Source organism: Engraulis encrasicolus, chromosome 19, assembly GCF_034702125.1.
Source record: "Engraulis encrasicolus isolate BLACKSEA-1 chromosome 19, IST_EnEncr_1.0, whole genome shotgun sequence".
Taxonomy (NCBI): domain Eukaryota; kingdom Metazoa; phylum Chordata; class Actinopteri; order Clupeiformes; family Engraulidae; genus Engraulis; species Engraulis encrasicolus.
In genome coordinates this window covers 1699406-1717417 of record NC_085875.1, presented here as the reverse complement: position 1 = coordinate 1717417, position 18012 = coordinate 1699406, and the positions used below count along the sequence as shown (strand labels likewise).

Genomic DNA, 18012 nt, shown 5'->3' with positions numbered 1-18012 from the left:
AGGACGCGCTCAACTTCTTGGAAAAAAACGAAAGTCTTTGGGTGCGCGATAAAATGTGTCAACTTAAGGAAGAAAAATCCGCATTCACAAACTGCGTCTCATTATTTATTTATATTACCACCATGTCTAAAAAACAAGCGCGTTTAGCTTATTTGTGTACTATTTATTTTAAATGTGTGCTCTATCTTATATTTGTTTATTTTTCTATAATTCGTGCAATACTTGTTTTTATGTCTTTTTAAGGGCCATCAAACCTGTCAAGGGACAAAAGATGGAAATTAGCCTTATGGCTATAGTCTTGTATATTTAGCATTTTTCTTAGCTGTTATTAACCCATTGTGTCCTGGAGACACATATACGGGTTTTTCAGGGCGTCAACTCATTATTTATTTATATTACCACCATGTCCAAAACATGGTGGTAATATAAATAAATAATGAGACACAGTTTGTGAGATTGACCCCTGACCTGAGATTGACCCCTGACCTGAGATTGACCCCTGACCTCTGCTGCTTCTCCCCCAGTGTGTGGGAACGCCGTACTACATGTCCCCTGAGCTGTGCCAGGGCGTCAAGTACAACTTCAAGTCTGATATCTGGGCCGTCGGCTGCGTCCTCTTCGAGATGCTCACCCTCACAAGGACCTTTGATGCCACGGTAAGTCACTCCACTTCATTACATTACACTACACTACACTACATTACACTTAAATCAAGGACATGTTCTCTGACTGTACTATGTGTGTCGTCTTTAGAACCCCCTGAACCTGTGTGTGAAGATCGTGCAGGGCAACTGGTCGATGGATGTCAGCACAGACGCTTACTCCTCAGCTCTCATACAGCTGGTCTACAAATGCCTCGATCAGGTAAAATAGCAAACAGAGGGGGGCGCTATGGCGCAGCGCGTTAAACCCCCACATATAGGTTTGCATGCCCACGGGGACCCCGGTTCGAGTCTGGCCGGGGTCATTTCCCGATCCCACCCGGTGTCTCTGTCCCACTCGCTTCCTGTCACCATCTCAGACTGTCCTATCAAATGAAGGCATAAAAGCCCCTAAAATATATATATTTAAAAAAAAAAAATAGCAAACAGAGGCCAGCCCACATTTCTCATGTACAAGTCTGTAAACGGAGGTCAAATTGAATTCAATTATTTGTTGCTGCCTTGTGAAATTAATATATTGGTTCTACGTTTTAAAAGTTCTCAATCTCTTTGAATGGTTTTGTGTTTTATTGCTAGTGTGCTTAAACATCCGTATGTGTCTGCTGCTGTAAGGTTTTTTTTCTACTATTGTGCTTATAACATCGTATTATGTGTTTATAACATTGAAATTTGTGTTTATAACATTGAAATTTGTGTTTATAACATCCACCATGTTTTGTGATAGGATCCGGAGAAGAGGCCGACTGCTAACCAGATCCTTGATGAACCAATCATCCTCTGTGTCAGGCCGTGAGTATTGGAATTAATATGAAAAGGTTTTGACCAATGATACCTCCTTGGTTTTGACCAATTACAGAGCAGAATTTCCATGTCGAAAACATTTATTTAGATCAATTCAGGATGAAAACCATACATGCATGGTCATATACAGGGCAGTTGCAGCCGTGGCCTAATGGTTAGGGAGTTGGTCTTTCAGTCTGGGGGTTGTAGGTTCAAATCCCACCCTTGCCTCTCCCTACACCTCCATCCATGGCTGAAGTGCCCTTGAGCAAGGCACCCTGCTACCAAGGACTGTAACCAATACCCTGAAAAATACGAACTCTGAAGTCGCTTTGGACAAAAGCATCACCTAAGTTTAATGCCCCACAAAGGCAAAAGTGCAGTAACTATGGCAACATTGAAACTGCGAAAAAGGCTTTCAAAGTATTGGAAAAGTAGGCTGAATATTGTACTTACTGAAAATGTGGCATAGAAATATCTTTAAAACAGGTCACATTTTGACCATAGGCCTTAGTCACAAGATAAAATGAAAATCATTTTCAGTCTTAATTAATTTGTGACGATGAAGTTACTGCACTTATCCTTTATACAGTAGAGCAGCATAATGTAATAATGCAATGTAATGTAATGTGATCATATGCAGACTTTTGAGAGTGTGTGCTGAATGTCATGTTGTGTCCAATGTTTCACAGGGATCTGGAGGAGAGAGTGGCCGCACTTAATTCCGCCATAAGGAAACCAAAGTATGTTTCTCCTTCAGCCTTTTCCTATTTTCTGGCTTACCATTTAACCTTATGGTAACAGACAACATAATGTTGATTTAGGATGCAGTTGTAATTGCTTCAAAAAAAAGTATTGGTCATTGCAACTTCAATTAAAAGTTGGTACCTGTAGATCAGTGAACCCATTTTTAGATTGTATCAAGGAGGTCTACTTACTTACTGAACCATTGGATTGTATTGATTCAACTTGAAAAAGAATGGTCGTCGCACACTCAGAACTTCATGCAGTTACATTTAATAAGACCAACGTTTGGGCTTACGCCTTCATCAGGGTCATCAGATAGATTGTATTGATTGTCATTAGGCCATAAGGCTGTATTCCCTTTTTTAAAATGACAAATGAATTCTTAAAATTAATTATTAATCAAAATGAATTATGTTATATGTCAGTCTGAGCACGGTGACGGAGAGCCCTGTTGCCATAGTACAACCCATTTTAGATGTTATTGATTGTCTTTAGGCCTGGGCTATATTCCTTTTTTTAAAGGGGCACTGTGTGAGATTTTTAGTTGTTTATTTCCAGAATTCATGCTGCCCATTCACTAATGTTACCTTTTTCATGAATACTTACCACCAGAATCAAATTCTAAGTATTCATTATGACTGGAAAAATTGCACTTTTTATACATGAAAAGGGGGATCTTCTCCATGGTCCGCCATTTTGAATTTCCAAAAATAGCCATTTTTAGCTGCAGAAATGACTACTTGGACTATACTAGAAAATATTTGTTTAATACTTAGTAAACTTTCATGTAAAGATCAAATTTGGCAATAGGCAGCCCAATTTCAATGAGCAGCATAGCTGCAGTACCTTTTTTGACCATTTCCTGCACAGTGTCCCTTTAATGTAACTCTTCCTTGTTGTGTTTCAGGCTGAGCACGGTGACTGAGAGCCCCGTTGCCATAGTGACCACGCGCTCGAGAGAGGTGTACTTCTGGGGCGGGGGCAAGTTCACGCCCCAGAAGCTGGACATGTTCAAGGGGGGCAGTAGCGCGCAGCACGTCTGCTCGGGGGAGAACCACTTCGCCGTGGTGACCGTGGAAAAAGAACTCTACACCTGGGCGGTGAGCTGACTAAAACTGTTTTCAGGCCAACCAGAACAGTGGCGGTGCCCGCACCAGTTATGTTCAGCAGTAAAGTGCTTATCTGCAAACCACCTGCGTTGATACTTTTTCCGCACGTGACTGTGTTACCTGGATGAACCTGCTGATGTCCAGTCCACGTTATCATCACGGTTTGCGTAGAAAAAAACAAGTGTTCACTTTTCGGTTCACGAATGCTAATGTGCGGCGTGAACACAACGGCTGGTTCACGATTAGGTGCGGGAATGGGCACCGGCACGGTTCTCAGTCGGCCTGAAAACCTTTACTATGCATAACGGCAATCATTTACTGTATTAATGTGTGTGTGTGTGTGTGTGTGTGTGTGTGTGTGTGTGTGTGTGTGTGTGTGTGTGTGTGTGTGTGTGTGTGTGTGTGTAATTTACTATATTAATGTGTGTGTATGTGTGTAGAGTGTGCAGGGCGGTGCGAAGATGGTGGGGCAGCTAGGCCACGGTGACCAGGCGTCGTACCGGCAGCCGCGGCGCGTGGAGAGACTACAGGGGAAAGCCATACGCCAGGTGTCATGCGGAGCTGACTTCACCGCCTGCGTCACCGGTAAGTGTAACCGAGGTGTTCCCGTGTTGTTATATGCACACTAAGAACCTAAACTGTAAAATAACCCTTGCGCATACTACATTACACTGCTCTTAGCTGATGCTTTTTATCCAAAGCGCATATGACTGTACTGTATTTGTTACAGTCCCTGGAGTAGTATGGGGTTAGGTGCCTTGCTTTAGAGCTCCTCAGCCGTGGTTTGTATTAGGGAGAGGACAGGTGGGATTCGAACCTGCAACCCTCTGATCTAAGGTCCATCTCTTTAACCATTAGGCCACAGCTGCACATGCTAATAACATGTACTACTAAAATGTGTATACTCACTAATAATGTAACCATGAAATAACTCTAACCCCTGTTCTCCGCCGTGCAGATGAGGGGCAGCTGTACCTGTTTGGGTCGGACTACTACGGCTGTATACTCAATAATAATCTCGCTGTTACATTACACTTAGCTGACACTTTCATTTATTCAAAGCGACTTACAGTCATTATATTTCAGGGTATTGATTAGTCCCTGGAGCAATGTTGGGTTAGGTGTCTTGCTCAAGGGCACTTCAGCCATGGATGGAGATGTAGGGAGAGGTGAGGGGGGATTCGAACCTGCAACCCCTAGATTGAAAGACCAACTCTCTAACCACTAGGCCACGGCTGCCCCATAGCTGTAATTAAATAGCCCTTGTGGCGGGCGTCCCCTGTCCTCCTCTCTTCTCCCCTGTTCTCCCCTGTCCTCCTTTGTTCTCCTCTCTTCTCCCCTGTGTTCCTCTCTTCTCCCCTGGTACTGTGCAGATGAGGAGCAGCTGTACCTGTTTGGCTTGGACTACTACGGCTGCATACTCAATAATACTGTAATCTAGCTGTAATTAAATAACCCTTGTGGCGGACGTCCCCTGTCCTCCCCTGTTCTCCCCTGTCCTCCTTTGTTCTCCCCTCTTCTCCCCTCTTCTCCTCTGTTCTCCCCTCTTCTCCTCTGCACTCCCCTGTTCTCCCCTGTGTTCCTCTCTTCTCCCCTGTTCTCCTCTGTCCTCCCCTGTTCTCCCCTGTCCTCCCCTGTTCTCCCCTGTCCTCCTTTGTTCTCCCCTCTTCTCCTCTGTTCTCCCCTCTTCTCCTCTGTTCTCCCCTCTTCTCCTCTCTTCTCCCCTGTCCTCCTCTCTTCTCCTCTCTTCTTCCTCTGTCCTCCTCCAGATGAGGAGCAGCTGTACCTGTTTGGCTCGGACTACTACGGCTGCATCGGCGTGGAGAGCGAGCTGGGCCAGGAGGTTCTGGAGCCCGTGCTGCTGGAGTTCTTTACGGAGCGGCCCGTACGACAGGTGTCCTGCGGAGACAACCATGTGGTGGTGCTGACCCACCGCCGCGAAGTCTACTCATGGGGGTGCGGAGAATATGGTGAGGAGATGACGTAAGATCATCTACAATGATATGTAAGATCAGCACTCTTAATGGGACACTGTGCAGGAAATGGTCAAAAAAGGTGCCCTGGATGTGATATACTGTAAGTACATGGTGGTACTGACCCACCGCCGCGAGGTCTACTCATGGGGCTGCGGAGAATATGGTGAGGAGATGACGTAAGACAGTGGTTCTCAACCTTTATTGAGCAAACGCCCCCTTGACCTCATTAAAAGCCTCTCAACGCCCCCTTGACCTCATTATAAGCCTCCAAAACGCCCCCTTCACCTCATTATAAGCCTCCCAACTTCCCCTTGACAACATCATAAGCCTGCCAACGCCCTCCTTAGTATAGAAAAATAAAATAGACTAATGTCCCCAATGTGAAGTAAGACCCGCCGCCCTATCAGTTGTATCCTTCTCAACGTCCCCCTAGGGGGCTGTACCGCCCCCGTTGAGAAACGCTAATGTAAGATCATCTAAAATGATATAATATAATATGATATAAGTATGTGGTGGTACTCACTCACTCACCGTCAGGACATCTAGTCATGGGGCTCATGGTCAGAAAATAATCAAAGGTCTTCTAATGTCTCGTTATTAATTCATTACCTCTGAACTCCCATGGAGGTCATGTTTCGACCCTTCTATTGTTTGCTACAGCCGTCCACTTTTCTCTTTCTTACGCCCTACAGGGAGACTTGGACTGGACTGCGAAGACGACTTTGCCTCCCCGATGCTAGTGAGTGTTGTTGTTGTTGTTGTTGTTGTTGTTGTTGTTGTTGTTGTTGTTCGGTCTTCTCATATCCCTGTTACTTCAACACTGGAGTTTGTTACTATGAATTGCAGAGAATTGGAGAACTATTTTGTCAGCATGATCTATTTAAGCAAGGCCCCGTTTCTCAAATGCATCGTTTCTAACCAGTTAGCAACTTACATGATTGCACTGTAGTTTTCCATTGACAATCAACTAAGTTGCTAACTTTGTTAGCAACGACGCCAGAGAGATTGGATATTGATAAGATATACTCTCTACTCTACTGTATTCACTCTTAAAGTGACACTGTCCCATTTTTTTTAAATAAGCTTATTTTACGCCTCCCCTTGAGTTAGATAATAGGGCTTTACCATTCTCCTATACTTTCAACCGTTCTCTGGGTATGGCAGTGCAAATTTTCAGTGCAAAGCTAGCACTTAACATTGAGTCCTATGAGCGCAGTTAGCCGCCAGCTTTAAGAATCCCTGACGACGCTGTCGAAAACACAGTTCACCCTGTCCTCTTCTGACAAAATCAATCCCTTCATAAAATAACTACAAATAACAACTGCCTACTGTGCCATTTCTGCTTATGCTTCTGCAGGTGGAGCTGCCTAAGAGTGCCATCATTGAGTCTGTGAGCTGCGGTAGCGACGGGACGTTTTTGGTCACGGAGTCGGGCAAGGTGTTGGCCTGTGGCAACAACGACAACAACAAGCTGGGCTTGAACCAGGGCATCACCGGACTCAAACACCAGCCTGGAGAGGTGCGCAATGGCAGAACAGCTGTGTGTGTGTTTTTCTAGCCTGATAAACCAGCCTAAATGTGAGACCGGAGTAATTTAGTCTGGCCCCGATAAACGTTACCTTGGACGATTGCTGATGAGAACAACCTGTGCCAGCGCTCTGACCAATCGGCGATCTTTGCCGTTGATGTGCTTTCCCAACGGTGTTGCAAGCTTCGTCGTCACTCCCTCAAAACCCCGCCCGCTTTGATTCAAAACAAATCTCTGCGTTGTGATTGGTTTTGCCAGACTCAGGGCACAGTGTTCAAAACGTTCTCAGATCCGAGGCCAGACCCACTCGCAGCTGAAACATCTCGGCGCCCAGCAGGTGGCGCTGGTTTACCAGGCTAGTTTTTTTCACTTTTAGCTGCAACTGTGTTATGTATAAGTTTATTTTTTCTTTATATTGTGTTATTGTTTTATATTGGTTTATTTTCCTTATTATGTGTTATGTTAATGTGTCTGTCTGTGTCTGGAAGTTTTTGTTGACTGCCATTTTGACCATGACTCCTTGGTTTTAACATCACATTTGGAGGGAAATGAAAAAAAAATTGGTATGTAGTCATAGGCTGGAAAAAATGTTTTACATTTAAATGGGTGACATGGAATAGCCAGGTGGCACAGTTGTTTTGAGGAAGAGTGGCTAGATGTGTTCAGATTTAACAAAGGAAAATAAGGCTATTGCAATCTTCAAGCAGTTACTGTACATTTTGATTCAATACCAACATTTCTTTGTGGCTTTGTGTTTAAGTGACTTTGAGTGTCATGAAAAGTGCTATATAAAACCTATGTGTTATTATTATTATTATTATTATTATTATTATTATTATTATTATTATTATAATTTCCCACATTACTAGGGCTACCAAGGAGTGCCGTATACCATCACCCCCACGCTTGTTAAACAACTAGCCCGATTCAAGATCCAAATCATCGCACCAGGGAAAACCCACACTGCTGCCATAGATGGTAAGTCCACTCAACACCAACTTCGGGTGCGAACAGATTTGTACATTTTTTTGTAGAAAAGCCACACTCTCGAGTGTAGTTCTTGTATAATCAATGATGTATAAAAGCAGGAATACCAGGATTACAGGAATCCCGTAATGTGACGATGGGGCCCTTGATTGGACGAGACACTGGGCAATTACCTGACCTTGCCCACTGTAAAAAACGCATATGATAATAAAACTGATCTGACGTGTCGTACTTCAGAGCGGGGTCGTCTGATGACGTTTGGCTGCAACAAGTTTGGCCAGCTGGGGGTGAAGGACTTCAGGAAGCACCAGGGGGTCCAGCTGCTCTTGGGGGCCTTCGGGGGAAAGACCGTCACCAAGGTGTCCTGCGGAGACGGCTTCACCGTCGCTGCAACGGAAGGTGAGGAAGGCGCAGCGCAGCATAGCGCAGCGCAGCATAGTTGCATTTAAACATTATTAAAGGGGTATGCCACTATTTTGGGACTAAAATCGTTGGCCAGGGTTTATAAAGGTTTTAAAAGTGACTTATTTTTCATGTTAAACGTTGTCTTGCTTTCAGACAAGTTAAAAGAGGGAGCATCGCGCTAAGCTAGTGAAAGTCAATGGATCCGTGTAGCATGCTACATTCATACATGCTACATGCGACTTTCACATATTACAACGCTTAACATGAAACTTTCACTAGCTTAGCGACATGCTCCCTCTTTTTACTTGTCTTAAAGCAAGACAACGGCTTACATGAAAAAAGACACTTTACCACCTTTATAAACCCCAACCAACGATTTTAAGAGTATTAAGCCCCAAAATAGTGGCATACCCCTTTAAATATTATAAAATATCTGGTCTTTAAATTAAATATCTTCTGGTCTTCTCTGCAGACAATCAGATCTTTGCGTGGGGCAACGCGGGTAACGGGCGCCTGGGGATGCCCCCGGATAAGGGCTTCGGCTCGGAGGTCTGCCCCGCCCTGCCACGCCCCATCTTCGGATCGCTGCACCACGTGCCCGACCTCTCCTGCCGAGGATGGCACACCATCCTCATCATGGGTTAGTGGCAGGACCTTAAATGTCCTATGGCATTATATTTTCACTTTCTGGGGGAATGGGTTCCTCTGGCCTTCTTACGTCACTCCACCCGATTGGCTAGAAATGTCAAAATGTGCAAATCAAGCTATGCATGCACTTTGTCAACATTTGAAAAAAAAAAGCCGTTCAACTTTGAGGATTGAGAGTTGTGACAACCGGGGTACAGGAAGTTGAACTTGTGAATAAGTTGTGAAAATATTGACACCTTAAAATATTGTCACATGCACATGAGTTACTCATGGTTGACAGATTTTTGTCCTTATTATCATGGGTGAGTTGCAGGACTTCTATTTTAACCTTTAAACTGTATGGACAAGTGAAGACCAAAGTGTTCTCATGGTTAACATCAACATTTGTCTTTTGTTTCCCCAGAAAAAGTGCTCAATTCAAAAACCATCCGGTCCAACAGCAGTGGCGTCTCCATCGGCAGTGGTAACTTTTGTATTCATTTATCTGTTTTTTTGAGACATAAATGCACAAATTCCACTTGAAGCCAATGTTTTCTTACTTTTTATTAATCCTAGCATGCATGAAGGCACACTCGTGTATACTTTACTTGATGCCACACCAGTGTTTCCCACAGAAATTTTGGAAACTATGGGGGCAGCCGGGGTTTATTTTTGTCCTTGGGGGGGGGGGGGGGGGGGGGGGGGGGGGGGGGGGGTTTGTCTTCCCACACGGGCCTTTTTTTTTGGGGGGGGGGGGGGCGGGGGGTGTATTCTTGCAGCGTAAATGCAAAACGGCAAAACAATGACTACAGTATGACATTGGCGCATGGAGAAACTGTAGGCCTGGGCCTATATTTCAGCCATTTATATTTTTAGAAATAAGGCTACATAAGATTTTACCCATGACTTGTATAATAGTAGTACATTGTCATAGTCAAAAAATGCAGTACAGTGAATAATTTCTGTTTTTACAACACAGTTTCATTCGTCCCTCATGCAGGGGTCCTGGGAAACAATAATAAAACAAAATAGGAGCAGAGATAAGAATTTAAGAGCACTGTGAAATTGTTTAACGCATAGACAAAAAGGGTCCTTAGAGGGTGTAGGGGGGGGCTATGCCTTTTCCCCCACACATATCTGTAGGCGTACACATTCTACATGAGGGGTGCTGGTCACAGGGCCAGTTTTTTTTCCAAATTCCTCCCATTAAAAGGGCTGAACAACATATTACACATTTATGTCTATATTCACATTCATTACACATTAATTTCTATATGCAGCCTGATGTCTCCTCTGCTGTGTCAATGAAGGTCTGTCACCAAACTCATTACAGGGAGTGTCAGTAAACTCATCCAACTGTCCCTTCTCTGAAGGTTTTTTATATTGCTCCCAAACCCAAGTAAACTACAACAACTTGACTAGGCTTTTGATCCCTGTCTTTCAAGCACTTGTGGTTCTCTCTATAGCAGGGGTGCCCAACCTTTTTTTAACCAAGATCTACTTTTGAAGTTGATGGTCTGCCGTGATCTACCAAGTCAAATTCAAGGATGTCAGTATGAAAATTTAAGACCACCATTTATTAATCACCATTATTATGAACAAAATGTTTTCAGTAGGCTACTATGGCCGTATCTTTTCAGTGTGTTTTTAAAGTGTGTTGAATAGCCTATCTTTACAAAGCAATGCAGCACTGATAGTATGCAGAGATAATTTCAGTCATACACAAGTCATAAACAACTGAAACAATTTCAAAATGATAAACATTTGGTATATAAAAGGCATGAAGCATTATCATGCCTTCAGTGGTATAGGCTACAAATTAAAAAGGGCTCAGAAATTCACCATTTGTTATGGGTAAATAGTAGGCTACTATGAGAGAGAGAGAGAGAGAGAGAGAGAGAGAGAGAGAGAGAGAGAGAGAGACAGAGACAGAGACAGAGACAGAGAGAGCAATGAGAGAACTCATTGGATTGGTTAACACCCCTGTTAAGTGTGACTTCTTCTATGAAGGTTTTTTTTTTCAGCTCTCTGGGACAGTAGCACAGCAAATGCTTTCTATTGTGAGTTTGGCCAATCGTTTTGTCCACAACTGAAGCAAGAAACAGCACAAATTGAAGTGAATTCCATACATGTCAACAACTAACATTTCCCTTACACGCGGCACGCGATGTAAACGCAGTTAGCGATGATGCATGCGACTAGCGATTTGGACGAAGATCCTCGCATATCGGCGTGTCATAACGCATCGTTGCGCACATGTTCTGTTACTCACCCGATGTTACACGTGTGCACACATGAATCAACTGTAATACCCTTACGGTCACTTCCTAATGCTTTCCCCTCATTCTGTGTTACCGTGGGACACTATTAATCTAACCAATACAGAGTCCTATAGGATGTAATTTACTCCAGGAGGAAAATGCGATGCGAAGGAAATTCCAAAATCATAATTCAAAACAAACGGATATCGTTTAAAAAAAAAAAAAAAAAAAAAGTAATTTTTTTTTTTTTTTTTTTTTTTTTTTACATTTTCGTAAACTATGGCGGCCAAATTTAAACTATGGCGGGCCGCCATAGTTTCCTCAATGTATGGGAAACACTGCACACTCCCAAGACTGAATTGTCTTTGGAGAGTTTCCATTTCCACTCATTGGATTTTTTTTGTGTGTCAGCTGTAAGCCATGAGTCGAGTGCTGTGTCCGTGGAGCTGGAGGTGGAGCAGGGCTGTGCGGATACGGAGGTAGTATATTTATTATAATATTATTTCAGCTCCATTTCTTATTTTATTTTATTTTATTTTTGTAATCTACTCTATTATTTTTTTTCTTTTCTCCTTTACTTCATTTCATTATTTTTGTTTTCACATTGTTGTTAATCTTACTGTTGAGCACATTGAGCAGACTGTCTTGTATGAATTGTGCTATACAAATACTGTCATTATACTTATTATTGTTTATTATTATATTATTTATATATTATATTATTTATTATTATTAATTATATATATTTTTTATATATATATATTTAGGTGCGTGAGCGTGAGCGGGGGGAGGGCAGTATGGGTGGCACCATGGAGGCCTTCATGGAGGAGCGCTACCTGGAGACCCCCGCCATGTCCATGACCAGCCAGACAGGAAACAGCTCCTGCCCCTTCTGGCTGCGCAAGGTTAGCCTGATTATCATCGACTTTCAAATCTCTTCGAGACTGAGTCTGACCAAGACCATAAGGCCGGCCGCACACTGGCTCCGACAGCACTGCGGCGCACTTTTGCTTCCGACAGAATTCGGACCCCCAAACCCAATTTCACACAAACATTGCATTGATAGTCAATGGGCGGCGCCGACAAAATAGAACTTGTCTCTAATTGCTATCCGACATCGGCGAATGTCTGCGGACATCGGCGCCAGTCTGCGTGGTTCTAGTAAAAACAATGGAATCGAATTTTAGCTGAGCAGTGCTCAGCACTTTGTCGGAGCCGGTGTGCGGAAGCCCTAACAGTTAACGTTTCCCAAACTGCATGGTTGACCTGGCTCCCTCGGTTTGCTACTGGTTGACTGGTTTCTGACAAAGTCGGTGGAGTTCCCGATTTTTGGGACACCAGAAACAATATTTACATTGCTCTTTGCCTGACTATATACCTTGTCTTGTCTTCTCTTGTGTGTTCAGGAGCTTCAGGATGCTGAGTTTATCCCCATGCCAGACAGCTGTGACTCCTCCACGTCCTCCGCCCCCCCCTCTCTGGCCCCCTCCTTCTCTGAGAGCGCCACACTACCCTACGACGAGCTGTGTGAACTCAAGGCTGCTGCCGCTGCCGTCAAGGGATACTCGGTACAATACACTCACTTTCTTACACTTTAACAGTAGGGCACTGGGTTGCTACGCTGGCAACCCGGCGTCATTTGCCGATCCTTCCCCATCTCTCTCCCTCCCCCCCCCTCATTTCCTGTCGCTCCTCCACTGTACGGTCAGAAATAAAGGAAAAGAAATAAAAGAAAAGGAAAAAAAAAAGTTGCACTGTGTAGGATGGTGGCCAGAGTGGGTATTGCAACTATGTTGCTCAGTGAAACGGTGCTGCCTATTGCCAAATTTGACATTTTCATGAATATTTACCAATAATAGAGTATTTTCTTACACTTTAAAACAGGCGTGTCAAACATTAGGCCCGGGGGCCGGATGCAGACCGGCAGATGGGCTAATCAGGACCCAGACTTGCAGAGAGAGAAATAAAAATAAGTATGTCAAAAAAATAATTAAATCTCTAGTCTAGCCAATTACGAAGTTGCTGGGGATGTCTGAGATTTCAGGTTTCAATACTTTTTTACTCGTAGAAGGATCAGGAAGCGTGCTCAACACCNTGTAGTCCAATGCTCTACACTGGGTGCTTAACGTTCTCAAATCTCAAAAATAAATGAATAAAGGAGCACTCATCAGATCCGAATACTTTTTTGCTCACCATTTACAGTAACTTCTCCTCATATACCTGCTGACGTCCACCTCATCTCATTATTGGCTAGTAATGTGAAAGTCCAGCTGTGAAACTCCAACTCCCATTGTCATTGTGACACAGCACACCACAGCACACAATGAACACTGCACACTGCACACAACGAAATTGCATTTTTGACTCACCCGTGCAAGGGGGCAGCCCTCAATGGCGCCCCTAGGAAGCAGTGCGCGGGACGGTACCATGCTCATGGTACCTCAGTCATGGAGGAGGATGGGGTAATGTGACTTTGATATGAAGCTGAAATGTGTGATATTGCCCAATTACATTAGTGATCCATCCGGCCCACTTGAGATAAAATTGACTGTACAGTATGGGACCCCTGGACTGTAATGAGTTTGACATCCCTGCTTTAAAACAATACTATTTTCCCCCTCTTTTAAAACAATGCTATTTTCCCCCTGCTTTAAAACAATACTATTTTCCCCCTGTTTTAAAACAATGCTATTTTCCCCCTGCTTTAAAGCAATTTTTAAACTTTGTTTACTCTACCGGCAGTTGGGACTCGTAGCATCTCTTAAAGAGAAGTAGAAAAAAGACCAAAAAAAAAAGTGCATAGTTGTCTGAGGAGCACATTGTTTTTTCTCTCATGTTCCTTACTTTTTTGTAACGTATGTATTTCTACACGTGTGAATGTTATGCCAGCAGGTGGGCCAGTCGAATGGCAAGAGCAACGGGCAGATGAGTGCAGCTGGGAAGATGGCTGGACGCCAAGCGGCCGCCACGGGAGGATCCTGCTGTCAGGCCAGCAGCGAGGTCTCCAAGGTCAGTCTCACACACTTCACTACCTGACGAAGAAACATGCCCTTAGAGGCGGGGCTGGACAGTTATCTGGCATACAGGGCATTTCCCCAGTGTGCTGGTGGTCCTCAGGGGTCACTGCTATTGTTGTGTGTGTGTGTGGAGCCCTATCTCACGCCTTTCGTAAAGACATAAGGCGTAAGTACCGAAAGGGCGTCGAATTAGTGAGTCCCAAGTGTATCAGCAGTGTTCTGTCAGCACCCCCTCCCCGCCCCTGCAGACGTTTGGATAACCATAGCAGCAGTGGGGCAATTCAAGTGAATAGGCAGCGTGAAAATTAATCTATTATTTTCGTGAAGACTTTACGAAAGGCGGGCAATAACGTGAATGCACCACGAAAATTAATCTATTTTTTTCATGAATACTTCACGAAATGAGTGAGATATGGTTGGAATGTGTGTGTGTGTGTGGTGTGCGTGTGTGCGTGTGTGTGTGTGTGTGTGCGTGTGTGTGTGTGTGTGTGTGATGGGGGGGGGGACTTTTTGTATGCACACACGGACAAAGGCAGAACACACAAAAGTGTGGATATTGTGTTTATGGCCTTGAAAAAATGCTGTGTGGGAATAACTTGAATTTTCACAGTTTTTTGTTTTTTTTTCACAGCTGAAAGACATCGTTAATAAGCAAGAAGTCATGATTCAGTCATTACAACAGCAGGTAATGTCTCTTGTTAATGTAATATGAAATTGTGGACATCAGTGTGTTGATGACGACTCTTGTGTAAATGTTAATAGCTAATTCCCTCATTTGGCACTGCACTGTAGGTCAATGAGCAGCTGAAGGAGAATGAAAAGTTATGGGCTGCCATTCGCAATATGACCGTCAGCCCTTCTGCTGTCGACAAGCGCATGAATCACCAATCAAATCACAAGGATGAAGACGAAGAGGAGGGATGAAGGGAGACGGGAAGGAGCCAATCGGAGAGCGCGCTTTGGTTTTACCCCCATCCCCTTTGATGTGGGATATTAGGAGTCTGCCCTGTCCTGCCATGCCCTGCCATGCCCTGTCCGCTGTGGTTTGGTTTGGCTAAGGTTTGAAAGTCTTTTTGAAAGTCGCTTTGGTTATAAAGCGTCTGCCAAATGCAATGTAATGTAATGAGGAGAGGTGAGGAGCTCTGCTATCCCTCCTGGTTTGTGACTGCAGAACATGCCGGAACCGGTAAACAAAAAAGGTCTACAGTACAGTTGTGTTTTTTTATTTTATTTTCTTTCTAGCTGGACTCACTCTGCCTTATCATTCAGAGGGGCTGTTTCATTCCATATCTGCTCTTCGACGATGATATTGCTTTGTTGTTGTTGTTGTTGTTGTTTTTGTTTGTTTTGTTTCTGCATCGACAGTGTTCATATTTTCTAACGCCACATGACGATGAGAGCGTCCAAAGAACAGCACAGCCTGTTGACCTGACTGGCATAATCATGACCAGATGGCTTCTTTTATGGTTTATTTTATTTGTATTTCATCTATCCATTTGAAATAACTTCTCTATCGTGCCGTTGAGAACTACACTTGGGACAGAAATGCATGTGAAATGTCATCTGGTGTGGGTGTTGGAAATGGGAGGTCTTTGGACAAAATGGACTCCCTAAAAAGTGCCTTCTATTCTAGCCGTCCACGATGTCATTACAACCCACGTTTTTCATATTCTTTGGATTTGATTTTGTTAATGCATACGTTATCATGCATATACTGTATTATACTGTGCAATGCTTTAAAATGTTTTCGATTGCAGAATTAACCTTAGTCTAGGTTGAATGATGGATTTCCCCCCCTATACATTTACAAAGCCCGTCACTTTATCTACCAAACCGGTAACTAGAAATAGATATGGAGCTTGCGGTAGTTCTGCCAGGAAGACGAAAGTCACGTGCGCTTTTTGCGGAGACAATCAGCTTTTAAAACGTTTAAAACTAATTCTTCTCTCTGGAGTCTTTCTGGCTGAAATACTGGTATGTGCTAAATATCATACCTAAGAAGACTATAATACCAAAGAAATACAGTACTTGTATGAATTGAAATATTATAAGTGTTTTATCAAAATACCTTTACCAAAACAGATACTTTTGTCATTGAATGTCCGGTAACTGTCATGTCTACAGCTCACTAGTCTTGAGAGCACTTAAACACTTCATAGTTACCTGGCCCCAGTGTTGGCAGATGGAAAATGGAAAAACCTCAAAATGATCGTTTTTGGGTAGCCTGATAAACCAGCCTAAATGGATTGGATATCTAATTTAACAAAACATTTTGCCGTCCAGCAGTTGGCACTGGTTTTCCAGGCTAGTTTTTGGGGCGCTTTTGAGGGGAAAGTGTCGTACACAAACCAAATGGTTGTTTCAAGGCATCTAAATGAACTGAAAACTGATCATACATCACGTGTTTTTGATTGTATAGAAAGTTTCTTTTGTTTCAAACGTGTTTAAGTTTTATCTTACATGTTTCGATGGTGAGACTTTAGTCTTCACGAAGGGAAAAGATTGTTAAAACTTTTACAAACAAAAGAAGCTTTAAGATTGGATCAGATATTTTCATTCAGAGCCAATAGTTTCAAAACCAAAGTTCCAACATACTGTAGTGCCTATCTGTAGGATGACCTTCAAGATAAGAGTCTCCTGACACTTAAACACAAAACAAAAGTCTCTTAAACACCAGGCTGCCCGTCGGTCTTTACAGTGTTGCTTTTAACAAAGTGTTTTTGGAAGAAAGCTCATTTTGGTGCCTTGTATTGATGGCATCCGGAGTTTTTCGGGAGCATACTGTATTTTATCGTGCCGTATACTTAGCCAACTCATTTTACACAATCAGGTTAACAGAAAGATTGACAAGCAGGTTTTCTCTCTTTTTATTGTCTACCTTTTGTTTACGTTTCAGTTGCCTTTTGTTTTACCGTTATATTGTATTTAAATTGTGTTACAGGCATGTTTGAGTGGCTGTACTGAGGCCCAGATCAACTACTGATTTTTTAAGGCAGATGTGGCTCTGTTTACTTACTTTTATTATTTGGACTTGTGTTTAAGGCCCTGGATACAGTGTTCAAGTAATGTGTTATGGTTTGTCATTTACTGTCTGTGTGTGTGTGTGTGTGTTACACTCCTTCTCTTGGATGTGGATTTATTATATTAAAATTTGCCTATTGGACAACATGGTGTAATAATGTGTTGGCCAGGAACTCAGTCAAGTACTGTTTTCACCAGTGTTTAACATGGCCTATTGCAAACTGTGCCTTTTTAATCTGCATATTGTTTAAGTATACATGGCAGTGCTCACATTCTGCCTTTGAACTGCTTACATTGCAACAACAACAAAAAAACTGTTATCCCAAGCCAGCACAGTTTTAGTCTTCAGCATATTTACCAGCTCGTTGTCATGTTATAACATAAGCCATATTCAGCTAACACCAGTCTCCTTTTTAAATGACAGTCCATTTGCCACTTGTAGTCACCCCATCCGTCACAGTGCACCTTGATAAACCTCCCTATGAACTGGGGTTCTGCCATCACCCATGACATGTATCTGCTATTACAGTAGCCCATCTGTGCAGCCCTAAGATGTTCATGAATGAATAAATATATGTGCTCACCTGCTGGCTTGTGTTCAGTGCGATTTACACACCACAACTCTTTACTGTTATATTTGTGCTAATGTTTTGTTCAATGTTAATGTTAAACTTTTGAACTGGATTAAAACTAAGGATGCAAGTCCTTTAGTACAGTGGTTCTTAACCTGGGGTGCGCCAGAGATTTCAGGGGGTGCGCGGAATTTTGTTTGTGTTGAGGTTGTGACCAAAATTCTGCTAGCAAACATTATAATTAGGCCAAATCAAGACCAAATTAAACATGTTTTGGTCCCCATGTAAAGGTATTGAGGTATTGATTAATGTCTCAAGTA

General features: G+C 43.1%; 1 protein-coding gene across 4 annotated transcripts in view; it reads left to right on the top strand.

The window, feature by feature from the left end:
• The window catches only part of LOC134434807 (serine/threonine-protein kinase Nek9), a 22508-nt gene extending 5085 nt beyond the window's left edge, over window positions 1-17423 (top strand). For 2 of the 4 annotated variants that reach the window (XM_063183417.1, XM_063183419.1), the window contains 20 exons: window positions 525-656; window positions 754-864; window positions 1387-1451; window positions 2135-2185; window positions 3097-3289; window positions 3739-3883; window positions 5068-5240; window positions 5410-5437; window positions 5967-6013; window positions 6632-6793; window positions 7672-7780; window positions 8027-8188; window positions 8667-8834; window positions 9246-9305; window positions 11494-11561; window positions 11850-11987; window positions 12489-12650; window positions 13972-14091; window positions 14731-14784; window positions 14892-17423. In XM_063183417.1, the coding sequence (XP_063039487.1) occupies window positions 525-656; window positions 754-864; window positions 1387-1451; window positions 2135-2185; window positions 3097-3289; window positions 3739-3883; window positions 5068-5240; window positions 5410-5437; window positions 5967-6013; window positions 6632-6793; window positions 7672-7780; window positions 8027-8188; window positions 8667-8834; window positions 9246-9305; window positions 11494-11561; window positions 11850-11987; window positions 12489-12650; window positions 13972-14091; window positions 14731-14784; window positions 14892-15023 (2280 nt within the window). In that variant the 3' untranslated portion in view covers window positions 15024-17423. Of the gene's footprint in view, window positions 1-524; window positions 657-753; window positions 865-1386; window positions 1452-2134; window positions 2186-3096; window positions 3290-3738; window positions 3884-5067; window positions 5269-5409; window positions 5438-5966; window positions 6014-6631; window positions 6794-7671; window positions 7781-8026; window positions 8189-8666; window positions 8835-9245; window positions 9306-11493; window positions 11562-11849; window positions 11988-12488; window positions 12651-13971; window positions 14092-14730; window positions 14785-14891 lie in introns of all 4 variants that reach the window. The other 2 variants (XM_063183418.1, XM_063183416.1) reach the window with 2 other exon arrangements.
• The last annotated feature ends 589 nt before the right edge of the window (window positions 17424-18012 follow it).